Source organism: Amia ocellicauda, chromosome 10 (genome assembly GCF_036373705.1).
Source record: "Amia ocellicauda isolate fAmiCal2 chromosome 10, fAmiCal2.hap1, whole genome shotgun sequence".
In the NCBI taxonomy this organism is placed as follows: domain Eukaryota; kingdom Metazoa; phylum Chordata; class Actinopteri; order Amiiformes; family Amiidae; genus Amia; species Amia ocellicauda.
In genome coordinates this window covers 32,025,684-32,046,172 of record NC_089859.1, presented here as the reverse complement: position 1 = coordinate 32,046,172, position 20,489 = coordinate 32,025,684, and the positions used below count along the sequence as shown (strand labels likewise).

General features: G+C 35.2%; 1 protein-coding gene across 2 annotated transcripts in view; it reads left to right on the top strand.

Moving 5' to 3' along the window:
• Positions 1-6,241: 6,241 nt before the first annotated feature.
• Positions 6,242-20,489, top strand: part of emc2 (ER membrane protein complex subunit 2) — a 37,897-nt gene continuing 23,649 nt past the window's right edge. The window contains exons 1-4 of one of the 2 annotated variants that reach the window (XM_066715960.1): positions 6,242-6,350; positions 7,290-7,403; positions 15,045-15,109; positions 19,918-20,003. In XM_066715960.1, the coding sequence (XP_066572057.1) occupies positions 6,284-6,350; positions 7,290-7,403; positions 15,045-15,109; positions 19,918-20,003 (332 nt within the window). In that variant the 5' untranslated portion in view covers positions 6,242-6,283. The remainder of the gene's footprint in view (positions 6,351-7,289; positions 7,404-15,044; positions 15,110-19,917; positions 20,004-20,489) is intronic. The other variant, XM_066715961.1, reaches the window with a different exon arrangement.

Sequence of the window (20,489 nt, the reverse complement as noted above, 5' to 3'; positions counted from 1 at the left end):
ACCAGGATAATTATATAATGCAGTAGAGGGTCACTAACAGAAGTTTACTTTAAAAACAATGGAAAGAGATTGCTTATAAAAATGCTTTATAACCATAACTTCTTCCGCAGCAAAAAAAAAAAAAAAAAAAACTCAACATAATTGATAGGGAAAAGAAAAGATGCACTGCTAGTATACATAGTAGTTTGTTATCTATCTGTGCTTGATATAATAGTGTCACAAACTGAACTATTGCTACTGGTGTTCAAAATCTAATAATATCCCTGTAATGTTACAAAATACATTTAAAATATTTGAAACTTTAAACTAAAAGTCATACACTGCTAAACTTTCACGGTTTTAAAACAAAAAATATTTGTAATGCTTGATTTGCTGCTTATCACAGCTCTTGTATCGTACAACAATGTCATGGGAGAGTGGTGGTCACATTCTTCCTGTACTAAAACAAAGAACCTGTTCAAGCTATCAGGGCTTTTCCTTTTTAGCCAACTCAGAAGCTGTCTAAAACCCTTTTGCGGTTATGCCAACAGCTAAACAAAGCATTTTTGACTAATTAAAAATACACAACTTTTCCGTAGGCATACATCTACACACCTCCATGCCTCCTTGTATAGTGAAAACATAGAATGGTTACATTAACTGATGTACAGTTGTACACTATGTGATATGTGGCTCCTAACATATATACAAAATAAAACATGAAAATGCTGCATATTATTATGTCCTTTCACATGGCTCATCTTTAGTTTCTGTTTCATAAGAATGTGATTTTGGTCCCTCCATACAATGTTTAAAGTTAGATTTTTTTTCAAAGAAGGGATGAAAGTGCTAAAACGGATTAACCTAATTTGAAGTCTAGCCCATGATGGTTTTAGCAAGGCACAATATCAATTCCACATGGTAAGGTTATGACAAACTATCCCTTTAGAATCAGGAAGCTCTTTGGACAGAATTATCAGTTTCAAACTGGAGCCGAGAAACTATCCTATACCCAAAACATTTTCAAAATTCGTAACAGGAGAAAGGTATTCAGCACATCACTTGTAATAGTCTGGTGCTTTTCAGAAACTTACATCTTTACCACACATGGCAGGGTTCACAATGCTGACAGTGGCAAAAGCCTACAAGACAAGCGCAACACTACACAGCTGTCAGGAAAGTTTAGAGATTAACTAGGTTTCACTATGTGTCTGCTCAAATGCACTGATTTCTAGTTTCATCCTCTCCGTTTCTTTAAAATGCAATGAAAATATAAAGTGCCAGAGAGAGACAAGGAAAGTAAATTTCAAAAAGGAGAGCAATAACAAAGCAACTCCTTTATCTAACCTAATCAACCTGCATAAAGAAAATAACTTAAACATGTTATTAATCAATTCAGACCAGCTGTCCATGTAATCAAGATAAAATAATACAAGAATTCTTAGAAATTATAATTAGTGTGGTTAGGGATAATTTAAAACATTGTGGCAAAGGTTTGACCTCAGTGACGTTTAAGTATTGTATCATTATACTGCATTTCCTTTTAGTCCAACTCAATGCATTTAAAGTCTGACACTTAATTTAAATATAGAGATGACTTTATCCAGGACCAACTCATCCTTTTACAAAAATTCTTACCAGATGTAATTTATGCTATCATGTTTCCATAGATGTTGATTGTTCCCATTCAGTTTCCTGTGAGAAAAAAAAAATATATAAAAGTATTGCAAAGTTAAACATGTTAAAAGTGCAGTTGACTTAATTTATTCGCCAATTATTATACCCTAATATATAATCGACACCAGCCAATTTAACCACTATTCACCAGGCTTCATTATGTAGACTTTTAAAGGTCTCTTCTGTGGTCTTTATTGCAATTCTGGAGGAAAAAGTAAGCACCTCTTGTAAAGAGCAGATATTCAGGAACAAACCTGGAGTTTTACCCCAGTCTACAATTTTAAAAAGCTTCCTTCTGCATATATAAATAGAAAGAGAGAGAGAGAAGGATAATCATACTATGATCTTATATGTCTAATTCAAATACTTTTTAATGGGAAGTAACAAAGGTCATTTTATGTAATTTGTACTGTAGATAATTATGCTTTTGTAGCATAAGAAACTAGACTTTGAGGTGTCAAGGGAGCTATACACCCAAGACCCATTTGAGTAACATCAATTACCAATGACTTAAGACTCAGTATTGTTTTTGGCTTTCCCATAGAACAGAATGGTGACAAGCCAATATTAGCCACGGCAAACGCTACTTAAGGATCCAATGATGTCAAAGGCAACTTGGACTGAACTTCATTATTTGTAGTTAAGTAGATTTAAGTCATCTGTATAAACTGACTCACCAACTCTGAAGACAAACTAAGCTGATGGAAAGATCAATTTCATTATCAAAGTTTATAGATTGTATGTAAGAGCCAAGCAATAATCAGAAAATGAGATGTGGGATGTGCTGCACAAACAAGTCTGATCCATGGATGCCCCACCTCACAACTTACAGGACTTAAAGGATCTGCTGCTAACGCCTTGCCTCGTTGGGTCAGGACTGTTTTGCGGCAAAAGGGGGACCTACACAATATTAGGCAGGTGGTCATAATGTTATGGCTGATCAGTGTATATATAATATATATATATATATATATATATATATATATATATATATATATATATATATATATATATATATATATATATATATAGAGAGAGAGAGAGAGAGAGAGAGAGAATAATAATAATAATAATAATAATAATAATAATAATAATAATAATAATAATAATAATATAAAACATTTGAAACATCATGTTCAAATGCAGCACTGAGTACTTTAAGACCTTTGAAGCAATGTGGAGGTAGGAGGTAGGTAACCCAGTCATTGAATTTGACAATACAAAAAAAGGTAACGGTACCGATTGATATGCTGGTGAAAACTACATAAAAGCAAAAAAAAAAAAAAGGTAAAAGTATAATTTCTTCTTCTTTTTTAAAATTTTAGTCAAGAAACTGAAACAAAAGTTACATAATTTTAATAAGAAACCCCTGAAAACCTTATTAAACATTAAATAAAAACTGAAACTAAAATGAAATGTTGGAACTGAACTCTCACTGACTTAAACAGAGCTTGTTAAAAATGTGAACACTGGCCCCTGTCCATCAGGAACACAGTTACTTTGATTCAGGTCTGCAGTGCAGGTTTTGAGCAGCACACGTTTTTAATATCATCCCTGTCTGCTAAGGAAAGCCCTTCACCCAAAGGGCAGTGTTTGGTTATTTTTATGTGGTTCCCTCACTATTTGGTTTTCCAACAAAACTGACCACATATCGACTGACTGCCATCTGTGGACTTTAAAATTACAAGTCTATGGATCGCTGAAGAAGAGCGTAAGCTGAACCACACATAATGTACTTTTTGTGCATTTAACAGAGATGATGACATTTTACAATCCTTATGTACACTTTTATTTACCCATTAACAGGTCACACTCTGCTGTTTTACTATAGTAATACTTTGCATATATATATATATATATATATATATAAACTATTATTGTTCAAAAACATGCAGCAGTGTCTTACAGCACTGGGCAAAATGTCTGCATCCATTGGGATGACATCAGTTTTGGAAAACGCTGCTGCTGAAAATGTGCTGACTACACTTCAGCTGTGCGTAATAAAGTAGCAATGCAGACAAAATCCACAGCAATTCATAACGTACCTAGATTAGGGACCTGAAGCTGTTTAAATTATACTGCTGTATATGCAGGAAGTGGTTTTGCTTTGTACACATCATACTCACTCCTGAGTGCATATTAATGTGCATATGCATTTTTCTTAAAAAAACTAACAAACAAGGCAATACACCATAAGAACATAAGAAAGTTTACAAACGAGAGGAGGCCAATTGACCCATCGTGCTCGTTTGGTGTCCATTAATAACTAAGTGATCCTAGGATCACGTCCAGTCTATTTTAAAATTCCCAAATTGTCTCTTCAGCCACATCGCTGGGGAGTTTGTTCCAGATTGAGACAACTCTCTGTGTAAAGAAGTGTCTCCTGTTTTCCATCTTGAATGCCTTGAAGCCCAATTTCCATTTGTCTCCCCGGGTGCGCGTGTCCCTGCTGATCTGGAAAAGCACCTCTGGTTTGATGTGGTCAATGCCTTTCATGATTTTGAAGACTTAAATCAATTCCCCACGTAGTCTCCTCTGTTCCAGGGTGAAAAGGTTCAGTTCCCTCAGTCTCTCAGTAGGACATTCCCTTCAGACCTGGAATAAGTCTGGTTGCTCTCCTCTGAACTGCCTCTAGAGCAGCGATATCTTTCTTGAAGTGTGGAGCCCAGAACTGTACACAGTATTCCACACAATCACATTTACAACCCTTGCCTCCACCCAGGAGATATAATAACCACATAATGCATACCTTCTTTGTCAAGCCATTCTCTTCTTTTCACTCTGTAATTGAAGAGCACAAACTGCATATGTTTCAAATTGAGCAAAGGGAGTGACTGATACCACTGCATTCCCCCATGCTTGCAGGTATGCAACCATCAGCAGGGATAATTGATAGGCAGTGAACTGAGGAATCCCTGCATGGTCTGGTGGGTGTTTCCAGATACAGTCAGAAAGTGACATAGATTAACTGGCAACATCAGGGCTACTGGGCACCTGCAGTCTCAGTGAAAACTTCACCTGATAACTGACTACTTAATTTAATCAAAACCCTATCCTCAAAAGGTCTAGGCAAAGCTGAAAACTTATCAGTGCATAAAATACAACACATTTCTGAAAACATAAACATTGACTTTGATTATGATTATTTCAGCCACAGACAAGCTTGAGTTTGAACAGGAAGGGACTTACACTTTATTATAACTATTTAATCAATTCATCATACATTCTTCACAATGCTTATGGTGTTTATTTAGAAGGTCTTATTGTTTAATGTAAACAAGAAGACCTGAGGCTCAAATCAAAAGCAGGAAAGCATATAACAGGATTAATTCCCCCCCCATGCTATTGGTTAAGTCTACTTGACACTGTTTCTGAACATATATAAATTATATACAAATCCCACTAAATTCATTTTACTGGCTGGATGACAGGAACTAACACACTGAATCCCTGCCTCTCTCATGGTTTAAGAATTCACAGAATCTCCCATTAAACTTTCATTATTCCTCTTGCACCCCTCATGTGTCAACTATGGTTTTATTGGTTTCTCAGGACCCTTTTATCCTTCTTTGTAATAATCCTTCACCTTTTCACTCTCCTTTCTTTGCTCTGTAAGTCATTCATCTTGTAGAAAAACGTATTTGGCCTGAAGCCCTTGACTATAACAGTAGTGTATGTTTGTGTACATTCAACATTTGTATAATATTCACTCTTCTGGGTATGTCAAAAGTGAAGTAATAATCAGTCAATCCATGTCCCATCTCATGCAGGCCAGTCTGTGAAGGAAACTTTCTATTAGCATGTATACAATTGTGATGGCTTGCCTTTCATTGACTGGTGAGAGTGGTGTGAACTGGGGTATTGCAGTCCATAAAAATACTGCCCTCTTTTGGAGAATGTTTATGTGTCAGTCACATGTATCAGTCAGATGTATCAGACTGACCACCAACGGCTAAAAGTCACTCCCCACATTAAAGGCAACCAGAGCAATACATCTCCGTCACTGCCTTACGAATCATCTAAAGCTACCCCATTTAACGAAGTGAAAGCTATTCTAGGCTGATCCTAAACATGTATTCCAGACCCACTTCCCAGAATTTCATTTGCACAGGTTTTACTCAGAATGGACTTTACAACTGCTGATATAATTTACTCAGTGTGCAATCTTATATACAGGAAAGGACACAACATAACATATAAACCACTCATATTTCTTTACTTTAGTCCCCGAAAAGTCCTCTTTTAAATTAAATGTAAATTGTCTTATATCTATGAGTGTATACACAATCTATATATTCATATTCACTGTTCAGTTTAAAAAGAAAAGTCATCTTTCATACCTATCTATCTAGCTAGGGTGGCAAGGTAAGGGTGTCTGCAAATAAATACATAAGACATTATCTCTCATACATACATACATACATACATACATACAAACATACATACATTACTTAAATAACAAAACTAATAATTAAGTTATAAATAAGTACAAAAATATATAATAACTTCAAATTTTAAGTAAATAATAATAATAAAGCAATGAAATGGAATAAGTCTGCACCATAGATCTTCCTAATCACCACAAAGCACCTCCCCTTAGCGTGTGACCTCTGAGACGTTTACGTCAATGACGTCAGAGCGTAGTGTCTGGAAAATGGCGTCCGTTTCGGAGTTATACGATGTGACCTGGGAAGGTAAACATTCAGATTGTTTCATTTATTGCTTAATTAGAAAATAAATTCAAACGTAAAATCCAGAAGAAACGCATTTTCATCATTGCAATCGCAGAGGGCGAGGCTGGTTACAGATGACACGTCCTCTCCTGCTTGTTGTGGTTGAATGCAGTGTAGCATATGCTCCTGCTGCGCACACAGCCTGCTTGCGTGCGGATACACCTGGACTAAGAAAGGATATTTGCATGTTTCAAATATTTTGTACTCCACAATACTTACTATATATTTGCTTTCTGCATTAAGCACGTAATATAAGACTTTGTGTGCCTGTAAACTGAAGAGGAACATGGAGCTTAAGCTGTATGTGCTCATTGTATTTGTATTCGGTAGAAGATGCCAAATAATGCGTGTAACATGAACAATAAAACAGCATATCATTAATTTTCACTCAGTATTACCTTTCTGTATCCCACATGGTTCATTCTGACTTCATGAAAACTTAACTATGTCTGTCTGTCTTTTTATCTATTTGCATTTCTGACAGCATTTCTATCGGTCTGTTTGTCATCCAGGTTAAATGAAAAGCAGCCATCTTGGTTCTTTAAACAATTCGTATCAGATTAAATTGTAGTACCAATGCATTAAGTCAGAACATAGTGTAATTATATACCATGTACCATACACCAGTTTAGCAATTAGTTTTACTTAACCTTCTGGATTTTAATTTAATTTGATTCCAAAACGAATGTTATTAAAATGAAAACAACAATAAAAATGAACATGACAATCTGACAAATGTGGACTATTATTATTTTTCTTATGATACCCTCATTCTACCAGGTTCATGTGTTGTCAAGTTTCTTATATTTTATTTAACCCAAATCTATCTCTGCTTTAGGAATCAGAGGCTGCTGAAGTATAATGTCCAAATATGTAACCATCACTCTTTTCTTTGGACAGTCATGCGAGATAAACTTCGGAAATGGAGGGAGGAAAATTTCCGGAACAGTGAACAGATAGTTGAAGTTGGGGAAGAATTAATACATGAGCATGCATCCAAGCTCGGGGATGACAGTAAGTATTCACTCTTAAACTACACCGGAAAGTGCATTTTAATCTAAGTGCTGTTGTCATTTTAATTGGTGCAACAGAAAGGTGATTCGTCTATGCAACTGGAATCTTTGTAACTGGATATACTTTTCTTTGTGTTACCACTGTCTTCAGTTGTCAAAGCTCATTTCCCAAGTGTTTTTGAATTTGGAGATTCAGACTGGAAGTGCGAAGATGCAACAGTTAGTGTAGTAATACATTTTCTTGCTAGAAGTGTTACAGTAATAAATAAGTAACACATAATTTCTTGACATTGCTGAATACATTTATTATATTACATGCAGCTCTTTGTCTGTGTTTTAGAACTTTAATTTTAAGTATTTAATGAGCAATACAAACCAGAATAAATACATACATTTTATATATATATAAGTCTTAGATGGCCTTAGCCAGGGTGACTTGTCACAAAACATGCACAATTCAATATATATGTAGAGTAAAAGCTGCCCATTTTTAGTCATTCAGCCTGGACTGCAGGGGAAAACAAATATTATATATAGTGGATGTGTAGACCGCAAATCATCTATTGATAATATTATGATTTTAAGCAAGTTACAAAACAAATTCTGTAAAATGCAGATGTTTAAAAACGTTACACTTCAAAAAGTAAAAAATAGTGGGCTGTCTCCGAAGGTTCGAACGTTCGAAGGTTCATTTGTCACGTGACAATCACATTGATTATTTTCTCTCTTGTTGATAGACATTGACAATGTTTGAATACTGTAGCGCCACCGCACCCAATAAAGGGTTAATGGGGTAAAGACATAGGGAGAGGGGATAAAAGGTGAAGGGATGGAGAAGAACGAGTCAGTGTGTTTTTGCACCCGCAATGATGAGTTGAGTCGACTCCTTGGAAACCCCTGCAAGCGTTACATTACTAAAGTACACTTCAAATGTTTTAATGTATATATCTGATTTGTATAATGCCCATTCCTTAAATACAAGTTGCTGGATATATCTAAGTTCGAGCCACTGTCGTGTCAGCGGGCATTGGACAGGATTAAATGTAGACAATGTATTTTGAAAATATACGATTACACTGATAAAAAAAAGTTTCTTCTGAAAGAGAACTATCCTCATTTGCCAGCATCCCAGCTAACATACAATTCAGTTACGTTGCAACATTGTTTGTTTGCAGGGATACCTGTGGATATTGTTTCTTCATCTTTACAGCAAAGTGTGGACATGTAAAACAAAACAAATGTTTCGACAAACATTTGCTGCTTGGATTTTTTTGCTAAATGCACGGAAGACCCCCCAAAAAGCTTAATGTAAATTTGCAACTGAAAATTGGAATATCACGGAATAACAAGTATTTTCCAGGATCATTTAACCAATGTAAGTTTAAATTATTATGCGTTATTTATTAGGCTTAACAGATCAATTGCATAGAACTGAAAGCAGCGCACTGGAGATGATCCATACAACTCTGCAAGTTCGTTGCAATTGACCCATTATTATTATTATCGTTATTATTATATCGGTATAATAATATATAATGTTGACACAAACTCTGAACTGTAGAAGGTAGCCTTTTTATTATAGTTAACCCAAAGTTAAGGTTGCTTTGTTTCGGTTTCTAGTATTTACTACTTTCAGTACAGTACTGAACACAGGGATATATTCATAAAGGGGTTTACACTGATTCGCTTTTTCTTGCAAGTAAAATCAATATAAACCATGAATAAATAAAAACATCACTGTTTCATATAACTTATTTTAAACTACAAGGGAATTTTGTTTATATGGATTACCTTAAAAAAAAAAAAAAAAAGTAGTCTGTTCATTCAAATCGATACACTAGTAGCTGATGTGACATCATCAATAAATTATACAAATTAGCACCAGCGAAGCTTCGAACCTTCGTTCGGTAATGTGTTCCAAACCTTCGAAGGTTAAAATGTACCCTTCGGCACAGCCCTAGATAGTTAGTCAGAGCAGAATATGGTACAGGTGCAGTTCACTTATAACCTACCCCCAGGGACCATGGAAATCAGTATGTTATAAATGTAAGAGTACTTTGTAACCATTTTAATATTGAAAATGCTGCAGACATAATAACTTAAAATATACAATATAAATAACTGCCAAACATCATGAGTTTATTAGCCTGTATTTTGTTATTTTAGCTAAATCCATATTAGGAGCATTAGGCTATATAATATATTTGTTTTATGTTGTAATCTGTAAACTGCTTATGAAAGCATAATTTATAACATTTTTAACAATACTTCAATGCCAATACGTTGAGTAGCCGACATCCAACATTTGAAGACATTCATGTTTATAAGTGCACAAGGAATTTATAAACATTGTCGCCCCTCTAACAAACTAAAAAATGTATGTTAGATTAAATTACCAATTTTTGTCTTCAGACTTGCTTTTGGGATTTCCTTTACTATTTTAGTTTCTGAAACATTTTACTCTCCCAAATCTGTTTTATCAAGTAAAAAATCTCTGTGGAATCTTAAAACTATACGTTATAAACTAAATACAGTGAGGGAAAAAAGTATTTGATCCCCTGCTGATTTTGTACGTTTGCCGACTGACAAAGAAATGATCAGTCTATAATTTTAATGGTAGGTGTATTTTAACAGTGAGAGACTTTGTTGCCTTGGCTGTGTGTTTTGGGTCATTGTCATGCTGGAATGTTGTCACCTTCTCACCAAGCTGCTTGGCGATGGTCTTGTAGCCCATTCCAGCCTTGTGTAGGTCTACAATCTTGTCCCTGACATCCTTGGACAGCTCTTTGGTCTTGGTCATGGTGGAGAGTTTGGAATGTGATTGATTGATTGCTTCTGTGGACAGGTGTCTTTTATACAGGTAACGAGCTGAGATTAGGAGCACTCCCTTTAAGAGAGTGCTCCTAATCTCAGCTCGTTACCTGTATAAAAAACACCTGGGAGCCAGAAATCTTGCTGATTGATAGGGGATCAAATACTTATTTTCCTCATTAACATGCAAATCAATTTATAACTTTTTTGAAATGCGTTTTTCTGGATTTTTTTGTTGTTATTCTGTCTCTCACTGTTAAAATACACCTACCATTAAAATTATAGACTGATCATTTCTTTGTCAGTGGGCAAACGTACAAAATCAGCAAGGGATCAAATACTTTTTTCCCTCACTGTATAATAAATATAATGAAACATAAATGGAATATGGTATAAATGAGTCTGTTTTAACCACAATACTCCACCTTTATTTAGTTGTGATCTACCTTTTAAGTGCATTGTAAATGGAAATAAGTTCTTACAGCATCTGTTAAAAGTGTAATATTACATCAGTGTTACATAAACTATAGTCAGAAATAGTGATGTGCATGACAAATATTTAGATTATCAATGGTTCCACCGCTGTTGTTGACGACTATTCGAATAAAAAATGTATTGGACTTTTTCCATGTTTCAAAACCACACTCATCATTTACCAGTCCATGTTAAATCAAATTGGAAATATAGCTGTGTGTTTGAGTTCCAGTGAAAACAAAATAAATAGCCTAGGCAATATCTGGATATCTATATAGCTAACTTTTGTTGCTGTCCTCTTGCACTGCACATATTTTACACATAACAGTATTTTCATTTACTTTATCAAAGTATGTCCATACAGAACTTTTCTGTGAGGAAGAAATTGTTAGCTGAGGTTAGTTTTTGTTTAGCCACACAGACAATAAATAATAAATCCCATCCTCTAATCAGTCTTCATTACCGCTACATAGAGAATCAATACTACTAGTACTAGTACTGCTAGAACTACCCTGTACAGCTCTGGAACACAGTAAATGTACAAATTTGCTTCATTTAAACCATTAACAACTCAGCACCTTGTTATCAGACAGTCATTTTTTATGACTTTAATCAAGAGCATAGAAATCACTCATGCGTGGAGCAGTCATTCCCTTATATGATATTAATTAATTCCAGTTTGCCTTTACTTTGACTCAGGGCCCATTACCACTCAGGCAGACTGTAACACCCAGTAATGCTCTCTGTTTCAGATCTTTTTACTTACTTATTACGGTAAGCCTTGCAGTGCTCTCACACTTAATACTTTTCAGGCCCCAATAATAAAATTGTAATTTGGAAAATCAATTGAAACTTATTTAGAAATTACTTTTTCAGTCCATAAGCAAAGATCCGTTATCGTACAGTGACAGTAATCAAAAGTTGAAACTGACTAACTAATAACTAAAAATTATTTATCATGGTCTTAGTTTTCCTCTTCTGGTCAGTAACTGAATTTCATCCCATTCCTTGATAAGGGCTTCATGAAAAATAATAAACCTAAAACGTGCAGGGGAAAACCCGTTCTATGTAAACCACTTCTTAAATTGGCTGTGAAATGAGCAGGCAATTATCAAAGCAGAGTTGGAATGATAAAGCCATGCTTGAAAAAAGAAAGACTTTAATTTGCTTGTTTTGGCAAATCAGATCTTATGTTCAGTGACATGTTACAGTTCTTTTTAAGTTAAAGGTCTTAAAACGCTTATCTAGAGCAGCCTGGCATGCTGACTGAAACACATTGATGTAACATTAAACCAAAATTATATAATATACTCACAATGTTCAAAGACAAATTATTGGGTAAGTGTGGTCTTAAGTGTACTCATTTCTTTCATTTACAGTATCCAAAAAAACAAAATGAGATCATTGAGTCATCTAATACAACACTGCGATGTTAGTAGGTTGTGTAAGACTCACCACCAGCCAGCAGTTTTTACAGTATATAGGGTAACAGTGACGCACATTCGAAAGCAGGGTTGAACTAAGGGATTGATATATGTACAAAGAAACAAGTTTAGTTATTTAGCAAAACAACAACAGAAGTCCTCCTTTAATCTTTAATTTGAGGGTAGTTACATCCAAATTGGGTGAATGGTGTAGGAATTACACCCATTTTTATATGAGGTCCCCCCAACTTTAGGGGCTCAAACTTATTTGGACAAACTAACATAATCATGAATTAAAATGTGAGTTTCAATACTTGGTTGCAAATCCTTTGCAGTCAATGACTGCCTGAAGTCTGGAACCCATAGACCTCACCAGATGCTGGGTTTCTTCCCTGGTGATGCTCTGCCAGGCCTGCACTGCAGCTGTCTTTAGTTCCTGCTTGTTCTTGGGGTGTTTTGCCTTCAGTTTTGCCTTCAACAAACAAACAAACCAATCAGAGAAATAGCAAAAACATTAGGTGTGGTCAAATCAACTGTTTGGTACATTCTTAAAAAGAAAGAATGCACTGGTGAGCTCAGGAACACCAGAAGACCTGGAACACGACGGAAAACAACTGTGGTGGACAACAGAAGAATTCTTTCCCTGGTGAAGAAAAACCCCTTCAGAACAGTTGGCCAGATCAAGAACACCCTCCAGGAGGTAGGCGTATCTGTGTCATAGTCAACAGTCAAGAGAAGACTTCACCAGAGTAAATACAGAGGGTTTACCACAAGATATAAACAGGAAGACCAGATTAGAGTTTGCCAAAAAATCACCTAAAGAACTCGGTACAGTTCTGGAACAACATCCTATGGACAGATGAGACAAAGTTCAACTTGTACCAGAATGATGGTAAGAGAAGAGAATGGAGAAGGGAAGGAACTGCTCATGATCCGAAGCATACCACCTCATCTGTGAAACATGTTATGGCATGGGCATGTATGGCTGCCAAGGAAACTGGTTCCCTTGTATTTATTGATGATGTGACTGCTGACAAAAGCAGCAGGATGAATTATGTAGTGTTTAGGGCTATATTATCTGCTCAGATTCAGACAAATTCTTCAAAACTCATTGGACGGCGCTTCACAGTGCAGATGGACAATGACCCGAAGCATACTGCGAAAGCAACCCAAGACTTTTTTAATTTGAAGAAGTGGAATGTTCTGCAATGGCCAAGTCAGTCACCTGACCTGAATCAAATTGAGCAGCATTTCACTTGCTGAAGGCAAAACTGAAGGCAAAATGCCCCGAGAACAAGCAGGAACTAAAGACAGCTGCAGTACAGGCCTGGCAGAGCATAACCAGGGAAGAAAACCCAGCATCTGGTGAGGTCTATGGATTTCAAACCTTCAGGCAGTCATTTACTACAAACGATTTGCAACCAAGTATTTAAACTCAAAATTTAATTCATGATTATGGGACCTCATATAAAAATGGGTGTGATTCCTACACCGTTAACCCAATTTGGATGTAACTACCCTCAAATCCATTGTGGTGGCGTACAGAGCCAAAATTATGACAATTTTGTCACTGTCCAAATATTTATGGACCTAACTGTACATATGAATAAAAATAATTTCAGGATTTTAAGTGTCCTTTGCTTTATAAACAATGAAGGCACCTTTAAGACACAATGGGGTACTCTTTCATAAACACTAGAAAAAGTATTGCAGTGAAAACCTGGCATGATTAGTTTATCAATAAGCTGGTTCATTTTGATCAGTCTGAATTTTTGTTTTGTATGTTGGATTCTCTAAAAGTCACCAGATTATATTTCCTTCCAAGAGATTTTTCACAGTTAAAATGAAACAAACAAACAAAACAGTTCTGCATTTCCATCCGTACCCGCTTTCCCTTGTGGAAATCAATTTTAGGAATATATGTGCAAATGGCATCTTCTGATAAGTGCATACTCACTCAGATAGCCTACCATATAAGCTTTGTAGCTGTACTTGGCTACATTAATGTGAAAATACCCAGATTTGTAGGTGGCAACTTTTCTTTATAAAAGATGCAGAGTGGAGCCCATGATCATTCATATGTTCAAGAGTGTGGAGATCTTAGTCCTTAGTCATGAAGAACAATGGACCTTCCCCTAGTCAAAAACTATGAGTATTGTGCTATAATACAAATATCTAGTTAACCTTTATTTTTTTTCTTCTATTTTTTTTTTCCTTCTATATTACAGAAACACTTATTAAAACACATTACATGCATGGGTGAAAGACGTGACGTTTTGTGAATATCAAATATAAACAAATTAGGGGATTTTATTGTTAAAGCTTTTTTAAATGGAGAGTTAATATAATAATACAATGATTTTTAACTGCCTGACACTATGGTGTCCTCGCTGAACATATAACTCAAAAGATTATATTTTAATGAGAAACTATTAAATTGGGTGTGATTAATTTCATTATTAATTGCAGTCCTTCATATTTCAATAAATGTGTTAACAATCTAACCCTGCAATTATGAAACATTATACTACCTCTGCTGCTCTTCAGGTTTTCATGATGACCATCATAACGTTTGATGTCAGTGTGCATTACAGAAGAAAGAATTGTAGGCCTACTTTATAGCATCTGTGGATATATTTATCAAAGTGTCATTACTATTATAGTTATAACTGTGCAGTCCTGGCATGCCTGTCTACTTTAGTTTAAAAGAGGCAATGTTTTATGCTTTAACTGATTAAGCCTATTCAGTGCACCATTTATTTTTTCCATATGATCTTAAAACAAAACACACTTTGTGTTATAGTTTACTTATAGTATGGAGAAAAAACACTATTTATTCATTTATCATTTTCATCATCATCATGTTTGATACTAAGCTTGCTGTGAAAACAGAACGCATATTGAAACTGTCTTTTTTTTTGTGTGTTGCCCAGTTTGGATAATTTATGAGCAGGTGATGATAGCTGCTCTGGATTGCAGTCGGGATGACTTGGCATTGGTAAGTTTTACAACCAACCTCCCCACACAGACACACACACACACATGCACACCCTTTTATGGCTATTGCTACTTTGTATTACGGTTTCCCAAGAGAGACATATGATTGATTTTTTTTGTCCAAAACGCCTTGCCAAAAATATCACTTTATCTGAGTTGTGGAAAACCTTACGCTGGCAAAGCAATTTAATTAATCCCTCTTTGTATTTATGAACTTATGTGTGGGTTGCAAAGATTCTCCAAAATGAAAGCCATCTCTGACTCTTTATTTTATATAATTTATGAGATACAGATAAAGAAACTGTTACATAATAAGGCATTTAGCTTAGTAGTTAAATTTTCTGTTGGATACAGTGGCAAGTACAAATGACAACAGTCAGTTTTACAGTGGAACAGCTTCCTGGAACTTTTAATACTGGAAGTTTTCACATATTATTTTCTAATTTTTACAGCTTCCACTTCCTTGAATTTGTTTCCTTCCTTCTTAATCATGCAGTTGATTTCACTTCTTACCATTTCCATAGTTTAGTGTAAACCTTCATGGAAATGAGGTCCAGTCAAAATGAAACAATATGCACATTTTTCTTAAGTGTATTTCTAACACTATATACAACCATAAATCTAAAACTTTGGATGTCGACCTTTATCGTGCTACAAAGGATTGATTCTGTTTTTCACAGTTCAGCTATAGTTCTTTAATCTGACCTTTGATTGAATGTTGTTCTAGAGACTCCAACTGCTTACAAATGCTGGGTTATCCAGCTGCTGACATCACTGGGTGCACTGTTCTGTTACAAATCTGACAACATAAAGATATGCTCAACTCAACAATAAATGAAACGGCAAACAAAGAAATCTGGCACTCTTTAAAATATCTCTTATTTATGTTTCGTCAAGTTCGGCAAAAGAAACTTATTTCTTTTAATTTGATATCAGCAGCACATCAGTATATGCACTGATGAAGGCTTGATCACCACAGTTCATATACTGATGTGTTGCTTTTATAAAATTAAAAGAACGATTTTGCTCTTGCCAAATGTGATGAAAAATAAGATTTGTGGAGAGGTGCCATTTTTTTTCTTTGTTTGCTGAATGAAAATCAGTCACCTTAAAAAATCCTTTCTACTTGTTTGTGAGGAGATGATTATCAGTTCAGGGAAACTAAGATGTATACTGTGCCAGGAGTATCAGTTGGGAAAGTTTAACAATACAATCACCATCCCCTGAACTTCTGATGCATCATTTTTTACTTGCACAACAAAATATGGGACTGGATTCGACTGGGTTAATGGGTTAATACATATTGCTTACGATTTTATTAATTATCTCTCTCTTTTTAAAAAATGATAAAAACAACTTAAAGCTAATTGTTAGACCACAAAATGGAAAAATAAAAACATTTGAAGTACAGAATATCAGTGTTTGGTATTATGGATGCCCATGCAAATGCAATGGAAAGTCTCACTCTTGTCATGTATAATGCAACTGCTATCTCAGAATGATTAATGGAACATAATCTGTTTATAGCAGGTAGAGTGATTCTTAAAAGCGAACTTATCCATGCTTTTCTTGGAAGAGCTGTTGAGCTCAGCATTCACTGGGAACCAAAGAAAAATCTAAATGCATGTTTTTATAAATTTGTATATTAATGCATCTCTGACTTAAAAAAAAAATATATATATATATATATCAGAATCATCATTTTTTATGTAAGGTTAAGGGCTAATTATGATGTATAATGTCTAAAAAATACGTCAGTGTATTAAGCAAAAGAAAATACTTACCATGTGATGTATACAATTAAATTGCATGCACAAGATTGAAGCCATGTGTTGGAATTAGGAGTAAAATGTGGGCAGACTTAAGTCTATCAGATACATAGAATGTCACATTCAGATATATTTGCTGATAAAAGTGGGTATAAGATCTTAAAGGTGTATAGTATAGCATAACTAAATTATGTAATCTGTGTTTGTAGCTTTTGACCTCCTTAATAATATTTTTTTTGTGTGAAAACCTGTAAAATAAAATATCAAACAGACAAGATAAGTTTCAATATGAAGAAAACATTTAGCCTAAATCGCCATTCAGCATTTTCTGTCTAGATAAATTGGAGTCTGGCCACTCTCATAAATGTGTGGTGCATAAACTTAGTGTCAACCAAAGCAGGATCCAAAGACTTCGGGAACATTTCCAAGAGCAGAGAGATGTTTGTAGATATTCTGTTCAGGGCAAGGTTTGTCTGTGGTCAGCCACAGCAGCAGATGAACAATGTGTGTTCCCTACTGCAATGCTGAACCATTCAGCAACTGCTGCAGGGTTGTCCAGTGTAACAACCACGGGGGGTCGTGTTTCAGTGCACACAATCAGGTGTCATAAACATGGGCGCTATACCAGACTAACAATTGTTTCTATTGCTCTGCAGCCAATGCATTGGAGGTTCCATAAAGAGTCATTTTCTGTTTTTGCAGCTTGGGTCATGGAACTGTGTTCCAGGCTAATGAGTTATGGTATAATTTATAAAGTGGTTCCTGATGCAAACATAAATATGGAGCATCTGATCATTGCTGTTTTTGGGCTGTGGTCTGTGAAGAGATGCTTATGACCAGAGAAAGTGATCATATGAGAAGAGTATCAACATGGATGCTGCACTAACCACTTTGTCTTCATTAAAGTAGTATAATGTCTCTAACTCTCTGGGAAGACCTCCTTCATCTGATTGCAGCATCTGTTAATTCACATGTTGTTTCAATGACAGACAATAGTTGCCCTCACTTAGGGAGATTGGTGGATACATTTCTTGAAAGCACGTAGATGTACTGACCAGAAAAAGGTTACCTGATGTAAAACCCATTGGGTTCATTTGGGATGTTCATTTGGGACACCTCAGCAACATGCTGATACTGTTCCACAACTGCCCTGGTAGAAGTCTGAAGTAGAGGTTTATAGGAGATAATCATCTGTTTCCCAACTTTTTCGAGCCTAAAGGCCATTGCACACTGGATCTGATACATCATTTGTAGTCCGTCATCCGAAAAGTTGTCCATCAGATCTGTTATAATCACACCAGTTACGTCACCTTTCCCCTTCTTGCACTGGTGTGTGTCGCAAGCTGTGCCACTTTTTCTTAAAAAAAAAAAAAAAAAAAAAACACCTTATCGCACACATACTACACTTCAGACACAATAGTAATGTGTATTGTTCAACATTCAACTATTTGAAAGTTCAAATCTTTGAAAGTAACGTAGGTCACTTTTGTGTTGTTTATCTGTTTTTAACCACTTTCTGGGAAAATATTAGTTACATAAATAGGTACCATTCATACCCTGTTCCTCTGCAATAGCTTGCCATGCATTGTATGTCTATATTTATTTGCTTTGGTGTATACTACTGTGTGGCTAGACGTGCAGATAAGATTTTCCAGAGGTCACAAACAAACTGCATCTATCCACGTCTTCATGTCATTTTTCATTGGTCAATGTCATCTTTTCACTTACGTAAAAATCAGATGCATCATCGGATCCAGAAAGCTGCGTCTCACCTACTTAACAATTTAGGCAGCACAGCAACACCTTCTGCCCACCTGCCCCATTATAAACCTTGAAACAAAACTGACTTTCAGCAAGAAACCTGATTTGGCCTGATATACAGAGTTTAATTTTAATTAAATTTTAATGTAATTTTAGGAATTATTTAATTTGTCATTTTTTCTCTTGTGTGTCTTTTCCAAAATTCAATAACAACTGTGAAATAAATCTAACAATGGTAAGTTTTAATTAGGTGCATGAAACCTACTGATGTAATGCAGTGGTGTGTAGCTGTCTCTTTTTGTCACTGCAATGCCATTTTGCAGTTAAGGATAACAATTCTGAATAGTATTTAGGTACTAATGAATTGTTATACTAATTCGGAATGAATACATTTGAAAGTCGGACATTGTCTAATTTGACCAAGCTAGGATTAAATGAAGGTTAAAGATGAAGGTGAAAATAGTCTAATTGTTACCTTTCGGTTTTTCTGACAACATTATTTTAAATAATTTAGTTACATTGTGCATTCAAATGAAGTTAATCAATGACATTTTGGTAACATTTTAACCCTAACCTGACTAGGGTTAAGAATCCCCAGTCACTTTATGCTTTTGTTAAGGTTGGGTATGCTTTCCTACTGAGTTAATCAGATTTAGGTTTGGATTTGTATAAGCCAATCTTGAAATATTGGTGTTGACTAGAGTTGGGGTTCAGATAGTTTTGTAACCTCAAAATGGGGTGGGTTACCTACTGATGTATTACAATTGTGTATAGTGTAACAACTCTCCTTTCAGCACTGCAATGCTGTATTGTGGTTCAGAATAATGATTCTGAATAGTATTTAGATTTTAGATTAATTTGCAATATGTGGCCTAATTGAATATTTGGATATTTAAGACAAATATTACAAAATATAACAACATCTGACCAAGCTGTTTTAATCTCAAACCTACTTAAGATAAAATATTTTTTGATATTCCTCTTCCACTGTCAATGCATACCAAAGTGCTAATATAAATGATGTCACTTTCGTGGCTAATCATATTGTTATTGGTAAGGATATGGTTTTCTTTGGTCTCTGGTAAGTGTGCATTGGTTTGACATTTTGTTTATTGTTGGGCATACTTTTCTGCTTACAAAATAAAATTGTTGAATCTTTGTATTTAGGTGTTTTTTAATGTTTCATTTTGAATACAGAAATATGTATACATAATTTCTAAAATGCTTAAAATATTATTTAATTATGAGGTTTTAATACTTTTGTGCTCATTTCTTGCAGAGATGTCTACATGAACTGAGGAAGCAGTTTCCAGGTAGCCACAGAGTGAAACGATTAGCAGGCATGAGGCTTGAGGCTTTGGAAAGGTAGCTGCTTTTCTTATTATTGTCTACCTTGAATGCATCACATGAAAGACTCAACTTAATAAATAGACTTCCACTTTCCTAGAAACCATATTTATTCTGGAACCAAACCCAGAAAAGATGGGAAAGATATGAGTAGGGTTCATACTTTCTGTGCCGCTGTTTATGCCTGATGCAAGGATGTGTTATGCTTAAATTGCAGCTCAAGACTACAATAAGCAGTACATCTCTGCATATATTATATGTATTTATCTATGTATCTAATAGTTTTAGTCTTGTTACATTTGTAAGAGGAAAGAGATTGTGACAGCTATGCCATGACCTTGCTAGTCACACAACCACAACCCTATTGAACAGGCATGCTACCTTTGACTGAGCAGCTTTTTCAAATGTATAGATAAATCTTTAATCCAGGCAAATCTCCTTATAGTACATTGTGTAAAGCAATCACCTTTGATTTTCCTTTGTTTAATTTTGCTGAACATCTGC